The 7584-nt window shown below is 44.2% G+C and overlaps 1 protein-coding gene across 3 annotated transcripts in view; it reads left to right on the top strand.

Annotated features, from left to right (window-relative positions):
* Positions 1 to 119: 119 nt before the first annotated feature.
* The window catches only part of EIF2AK4 (eukaryotic translation initiation factor 2 alpha kinase 4), a 97834-nt gene continuing 90369 nt past the window's right edge, over positions 120 to 7584 (top strand). For all 3 annotated transcript variants that reach the window (XM_077764698.1, XM_077764697.1, XM_077764699.1), the window contains exon 1: positions 120 to 312. In XM_077764698.1, the coding sequence (XP_077620824.1) occupies positions 169 to 312 (144 nt within the window). In that variant the 5' untranslated portion in view covers positions 120 to 168. The remainder of the gene's footprint in view (positions 313 to 7584) is intronic.

Below are 7584 nucleotides of genomic sequence, written 5' to 3'. Positions count from 1 at the left end.
TCGCTCCGCCCCGGGCCCGCCCCCGGCAGAGCCCCGCCTCCGGCCCCGCCCCCGGCAGAGCCCCGCCCACTGGCTAGTCAGTGGAGCCCATCCCAGCTCAGCCCTGGAGCCCGCCCCGGGCCCACCACCGCCACCGCACGGCCGCCCGGCCTGGGCCTCCGCGTCGCCATGGCTGGGGGCCGTGGGGGCCCCGGGCGCGGCCTGGACGAGCCGCCGGAGAGCTACCCGCAGCGGCAGGAGCACGAGCTGCAGGCTCTGGAGGCCATCTACGGCGCCGACTTCCAGGACCTGCGGCCGGACGCGTGCAAATCGGTAGGAACGTGGCTGGTCCGGGCGGTGCTGGCGTGTTGCGGCCCAGCCTTTACTCCCTGACTTCCCCCCGTGCAGGCCCAGCCCTGCCTTGCAGACGCCGAGCCACAGGCCATTTTTTGGGATTCTTCAGTCGTTTCGTCTCTCGCGACTCCCACCCACGCTTACGTTTCGTCCTTGCCCCCTCAGCTGCTCGCGGGTCTCCAGAATCCCCACCTGGGCCGAATTCTTTCACAGCCTTTTCCCCAGGTCGACTCCCCTCCCTTACCTGACACTGCTTCTCATTTCCACTGACACCCTGTAACATCTCTGCCTGCTTCCAGTCTTGTCCTTTTTTTGCCCCTGAAAGCCCTTGAATTTGATACAATAGCGTATCAATTGCAACTTTGTTCTGGGAACGCTTTGGGGGACTTGCACACACCTTACTGATCCCCCTAATTAGAATGCCCTTTAAGTCTCACCCTCCCTTGTGTTCGAGACTATAAACCGTGTTAAACCCCATTGTACTCCCCAGGTGTCCTCACTGTTTCCGAGGTGGAGGAACTTCCTTGAAGGCACTTAGCAGAGACTATATAGAATATATTCATCTTAGTGTAAGGCGAGTGCAGAAGGAGTGTGCTGCTTTACACCTTTTAAATGACATTTGGTTTAAAATATTATTTCCCTTTCTGTCATGGAGTAAAGGCTCATGATAAGCTGTTGACACTGACGGTGTTTCCCCCGTTTTTGGAGAATTATCTCTGAATATTGTCATTTAACAAGTAGGACCTTCCTTCATCTGCCTGTAATTCCTGCATTTGACATCCGCTTTATGGACACATCCAGGATCGCCTTAGCAAACATTTTTTCTGCCTTAGCAAACATTTTTTTCTGCCACCTTTAGAGCCAAACCTCCCTCTCTCTCAAAGGGCTTCTTCTTTCGTGAAATATTTATTGTTCCAGCCATCACGTAAACAGCCCAGGGCAAAACAGATCAAACCTGTCCTCTGGGAGCTTACTTTTTTTCTTTTTTAAGTGTTTGTTTATTTTTGGGAGAGAAAGAGAGCCTCAAGCTTGGGTGTGAATGGGATAGGGGCCGAGAAAGGGGGACGGAGTATCCCAAGCTGGCTCTGCTGATAGCAGCCAGCCTGATATAGGACTTGAACTCACGACCCCTGAGCTCATGACTGAGCCGAAGTCAGATGCTCAACCATCTGAGCCACCTGGGCACCACAGGGACCTTACTTTTCTAGTGCTTAATTTCAAGACTTTGTTTTTAAACTGAAGTAGTAAAAATGTAACTCTCCCCCTTATACTAAAATTATAACATAACATTCTGGCGATCTGGTAAGCTGTCTTTTTAAACACTGAGAATCAGGAAGTAGGCCCATTAAACAGCCAAAATGGGAGTTACAAAGTGTACCCCCTGGACTCCAGGCAAAGCCTGTAAGACTTCTCTTCAGAGCTACTTTATTTACTCTATACATGCTTAATTATCAAGTTCTAAGGCCTCAGAAAAACGAAAGGAAAAAGGAGCTGCTGTGTGTGTGGATATCAGTTATCCCAGAGTTTACAGTTGGTAGTCTTTGTAACAAGATAGAAGATTAACTAAAGCAAACAAAAACAATAAAAGGTTGGGAGAAGAATTCAGACAGATATGCGGCTCCTTGCCCATAGTGAACAGCCTCTATACTTTCATAGGCGTTGCTGGCAAATAACTGATGGCCATTAACAAGAATCAAAAGTGTAGTCATTCAGCAAGTACTTGTTATCACCTGCTGTTTGCCAGGCTTCAGGGAAGGTTTATGCAGGTCCACAGGCCTTTCTCCAGAACCCTGGAGACCTGTGGGTTTCAAAATTCAGAAGTGTTTTGTGTCACGTCCCTGTGTGCACATTCCATACCTTACCTAACACCTTACTTGGTGTGGGGAGTGGCAGGGCCAGCATCCAAAATTAAACACAATGAAAAGTGAATGTTCAACTATTCACACTGACTGGGATAAAGACTTTTAATAGCCTCATGTCCCGCTGCCAATTTTGCAGCAGAATTTATTGGCCTGAATAAGCTTCAGGTTTCTTTAAGTCTTTTGGGGGATGTGTTCTTATGTAGATTTCAGTTTACGAGCATATATATATTGCTTTTAAATAAACATTTTGGGAGTGAATGCTAGAAATTATTTTATATACTAAAGATTGGATACTACTAGGTTAAAATTTAATTTAGAGTTATAGGTTTATAAGTTTATTATTAATTACTTTGGCTTATTTTCCATGTCAGCAAAGGTCTGTTTATTTATAATTTGATATCTGTCTACTGCAAAGTTCTTCCCAAAAGTTTGCTTCTGTCTCTGGACCTCCCAGTAAGTATATGAGGGTCCTTGTTTTTCTATATCGTCACCAATATTGTTCATATCAGGGTTTTTCATCTTTGGCAGTAGTTGGATGAAACATCTTTTCCTGCTTTGTTGTCTATTTTATTTTATTGTATTATTTTATTTTATTTTAATTTATTTTTTTATTATTATTGGGGTTTTGTTGTTGTTGTTGTTGTTGTTTTTGGTAATGTCTATGCTCAGTGTGAGGCTCGAACTCATAACCCTGAGATCAAGAGTCACACGCTCAAGGGGCGCCTGGGTGGCGTAGTCGGTTAAGCGTCCGACTTTCGCTTAGGTCATGATCTTGCTGTTCGTGGGTTCGAGCCCCGCGTCGGGCTCTGTGCTGACTGCCAGTTCAGAGCCTGGAGCCTGTTTCGGAGTCTGTGTCTCCCTCTCTCTCTGACCCTCCCCTGCTCACGCTGTCTCTCTCTCTCTCCTAGAAATAAATAAAAATATTTAAAAAAAAAAAAAGAGTCACACGCTCAACTGACTGAGCCAGCCAGGCACCTTATGTATTATTTATTTTCTTATTCATTTGTCAGCTTTTTTATGTTTTAACAATTAGCATTATAGGTCATATATTGCAAATATTTTCTAATGAACCATGTACATTTTGATATTTATGTAATTTATGCAAAAAAACCCTTTAATGTAGTTTAAATGACCTATTTGTTTTATAGTCTCTCCCCCCTTTTTTTTTCTTGAAAAGACTTCCCCACTCCAGTATTACCAAAAAATGAAGTCTTCAAGGTTTTCTTTTAATTCCTTTTTTTAAATGTTTCTATTTTTTTTTGAGAGGAGGGGGCAGAGAATGAGGGAGACAGGACAAGAAGTAGGCTCCCAGGTGACAGCAGAGAGCCTGGTGTAGGGCTCAAACTCACCTACCGCTAGATCATGACCTGAGCTAAAATCAGACACTTAACTAATTGAGCCACCCAGGTGTCCCTTCTTTTAATTCTTTAATGACTTGCTTCTTATTTTTTATTTTATTTATTTACTCATTTATTTTTGAGAGTGGGGAGGGGCAGAGAGAGAGGGAGAGAGAGAATCCAAATCAGGCTCCCTTATCAGGCTTCTTTATCCATTCATCAGTCAGTGGACATTTGGGCTCTTTCCATAATTTGGCTATTGTTGATAGTGCTGCTGTAAATGCTGGGGTGCATGTGCTCCTTCAAATCACCACTTTTGTATCCTTTGGATATATACCTACTGGTGCAATTGCTGGGTCATAGGGNTTCCTCCTAATCCTCCTATACGTGCAAACATATGATATTTGTCCTTCTCTGCCTGTCTATTTTTAATCTTTTGAGGAGCCTCCAAACTGTTTTCCAGAGCGGCTGCACCAATTTGCATTCCCATCAACAGTACAAGAGTGCTCCCCTTTCTCCATATCCTGGCCAACATCTGTGGTTTCCTGAGTTGTTAATTTTAGCCACTCTGACAGGTGTGAGGTGGTATCTCAGTGTGGTTTTGATTTGTATTTCCCTGATGATGAGTGATGTTGAGCATTTTTCATGTGTCTGTTAGCCATCTGGATATCTTTGGAAAAGGGTCCATGTGTTTTGCTCATCTCTTCATTGGATTATTTGTTTTCTGGGGTGTTGAGTTTGATAAGTTCTTTGTATATTTTAGATACCAACCCTTTATACCTCAATTTGCAAATATCTTCTCCCTTTCCATTTGGTTACCTTTTGGTTTTGTTGATTGTTTCCTTTGCTGTGCAGAAGTTTTTTATCTTAATGAGGAGAAAAGAGACACATTGTTAAACCAGTTTATTTGGGTGGGCCTGAATGTTAGGAAGTGGCCAGAGAAAAGCACCTCAGACTCCGCGGTGGGGATGTCTGGGGACATGGCTGGGGGTTCCTCTAGAACATTGTAGGAGAGTGTCTGGCTTCCAGATCCCCAGGAGATCTTTTTATGCTGCTTTCATTTACCTTGCGTTTTAATCTTTGAAACAAATTGGTTTTTTTCTCTTGTATATTTTATATTTTGTATATTTTGTATCTGATACATTCTCCGTTGTGCTTTCCTCTTCCTTAGTGCTTTCAAATTTTTTTGGTTATCCCTTTATTTGCCTGCAGATATTCCAGGATTTCGTTATTTCCTTGTGTGTTAAGTCAGAGAATTTGACCAACACTGTTCTAATAACCATTTATCTTCCAGATGCATGAAGGAGCCCTACCTACCCCCTCCCCAGCACATCCTGATTGTAACATCATTGTTAATGGAGTCCTGTTCAGCTCCAGGACTTCTTGAATGCTCTGTCGCGAGCTAATGCTTGATATCCTACACATAGCTTGTATAAAAGCCTCTTTTCACGTTGAGAGCCCTCTCAGTTTGCTCAAGGAAAACCTAATAGTCTGTTTTTATCTCTAAAGTCACTGTTTCTTAACTGTTCTTTTTCTCTTAAAAAAATTAAGTTTGGCTGCATCGTATAGAAAACTTGACAAAATTTGGTTTGCTACATGCAGAAGTCTGGGGTCTAGGGCTTTTTCTAAATTGCTGTTCATCGCCCGAAAGGACTGTCTGAGCTTCAACTATCCTATCTGCTTTCCAGTCAGCAGGAAGGAGATAGGGATGAAGAAGTTGCATGTTTTATAGTTCTTTCATCTTAATGGCCAGAGATTAACCCAGTGGCCACGCTCAGCTGCAAAGGAACTGCTTCCAGCTAAAAAAAAAAAAAAATCAGGGGCTCTCTTGCCAAGAAATAAGGAGAGAATGGATATTGGGGGAACAATTAACAGTCTGCTGAGAAATACCCTGAAGTTTATGTCCTATGGAGAAGAAGATCATTCTGATCTGGTTAAATTGTGAGCCAGAGATAAAGACCTTAAAAGTAGCGGATACCTGAGGGCACCTGGGTGGCTCCGTTGGTTGGGGAACCAGACTCTTGATTTCAGCTCAGGTCATGTCTCACAGTTCGTGAGTTCGAGCCCCATGTCGGGCTCTGCACGGACAGTGTGGATCCTGCTCTGGATTCTCTCTCTCTCTGCCCTCCCTTGCTTGCACTCTCACTGTCTCTCTCAAAATAAAAAAAATAAAATAAACTTAGGGGCTCCTGGGTGGCTCAGTTGGTTAAGTCTGACTTTGGCTCAGGTCATGATCTTGCAGTTTGTGGGTTTGAGCCCCGCATCAGTTTCTGTGCAGGCAGCTCAGAGCCTGGAGCCTGTTTCAGATTCTGTGTCTCTCTCTCTGCCCCTCCCCTGCTCATGCTCTGTCCCTCTGTTTCTTTTTTTTTTAATTTTTTAAATTTTTTTAATGTTTTATTTATTTCTGAGAGAGAGACTGTGTGAGCAGGGGAGGGTCAGGGAGAGAGGGAGACACAGAATCTGAAGCCGACTCCAGGCTCCCAAGCTAGCTGTCAGCACAGAGCCCAACATGGGGCTCAAGCACACAAACTGTGAGATCATGACCTGAGCCGAAGTCGGACGCTTAACTGACTGAGCCACCCAGGTGCCCCTGTCTTTCTCTGTTTCAAAAATAAACAAAAACTATTAAAAATTTTTTTAAAAACTTTAAAAAAAAAAAGTAGACTTCAGGTAGCTCAGTGTCCCGCTCTTTGAGCTGGTTTTACTTGTGTTGTGCCCGAATCGTGANTTTCTTTTTTTTTTTTCTTTTTGATTAACTGAACTGAGGGCGGTCCGAGGATGGCTTTAGCCTTGAACAGTCTGAGGCTTTTCCTGGGACTGGGACTGGGGCTACGTGCAGCTTGAGGTTTCTCTTAATGGAGGACGTAATTTTTGGCTCTTCACTTGGTACTCAGATCCAGACAGGCTGTTAGGTTTTGTCAATAGTATGTAATTTCTCAGTGGCCTGGTCTGTTCCTTCTTTCAAGCCACCATCACTGGGCTCATGCACCTCATAAATCTCTGCAACTTTTACGCATCCAGGAGTCTCTTCACTTTGCTACAAAACTCCTTCCTTCTTCCTTACAGTTTGTTTTGGCATTACCCGGGCTCATCACCATTACCACTGCCGTGCTGCCTGTGTCGCGTTGTGGAAATAACAGGAACATTAGACCTGTGTGGTGTTCTCTGGCTGGTCCAGCCTAGGAAGGTCTGCAGGGTGCTTACAGCTTCTTCAGGCCCCAGTGATCGGTATACGATGTCCCCGCCCCGTGGTCCCAGGGACTGGCCCAGAAGCCTCCTCCGCTGAGGCTTGCCAGCAATCCTTACCCGGATCCACTGTGCTTTAGGAAGCATTCCCTTTAGTAAAGAATATCTTTAACATGTGTAATCCCCCAGCCGGCCTCTTCTTTCTGAAGCTTGCTTCCTGTTCCCGTGACTGTGGGCATACGGTGAAGGGTTCTCTGTACCATTTCCTGGAAGGCCTGGTTACCTTCACATATGCTTTCCACTTCCTACCTGAAGATGAAAGGGCATGTGAAGCCAGATTTGCTGTCTTACCTTTGCGGGGATACCTCACTTCATGTGGTTGTCTGTCACTTCATATGTTGCCTGTAGGTTGTAAGTTCATTTCCATCGTGGGCCCAGGAAAGACCTACCCTTTGGTGTGCAGCTGTAGTTTCTACTTATACAGCTTGCTGATCATTTTAGTTCTACTTATACTGACCTAATTCTTGTCCCTTGAAGCTACAGGGGGCTACTCTAATTTTGTTGCTTCAAAAACAGAAGATCTGCTGTTAACTCCAAGGTGGTGTGCTTGCATTATAACTTCTTGGCCTATGCGTTGTACACTGGGCTGGTCCTGTGGTCAGTATTTTACTTTAAGAAAACCATATGTAGCATTTCCCCTCATTTTTTTTCCTTTTTTTTTTTTTTTTTTTTTTGCCTCTTGTTAGCTGTCAGTCTGTACGGAGTTAGAGCAATATTCTCACTGGTTTGTTCTGAAATAAAATTTTCACTGGTCAGCAGCCAAGTGAAAAAATGAAAGGCAGAATAGTCTGTAAGTGAAGATTTAT

This window comes from Crocuta crocuta, unplaced genomic scaffold, assembly GCF_008692635.1.
Source record: "Crocuta crocuta isolate KB4526 unplaced genomic scaffold, BGI_CrCroc_1.0 scaffold102, whole genome shotgun sequence".
NCBI classification, from domain to species: Eukaryota; Metazoa; Chordata; class Mammalia; order Carnivora; family Hyaenidae; genus Crocuta; species Crocuta crocuta.
Note: the sequence above shows the minus strand (reverse complement) of the source record. Positions and strands in the feature narration are given on the sequence as shown.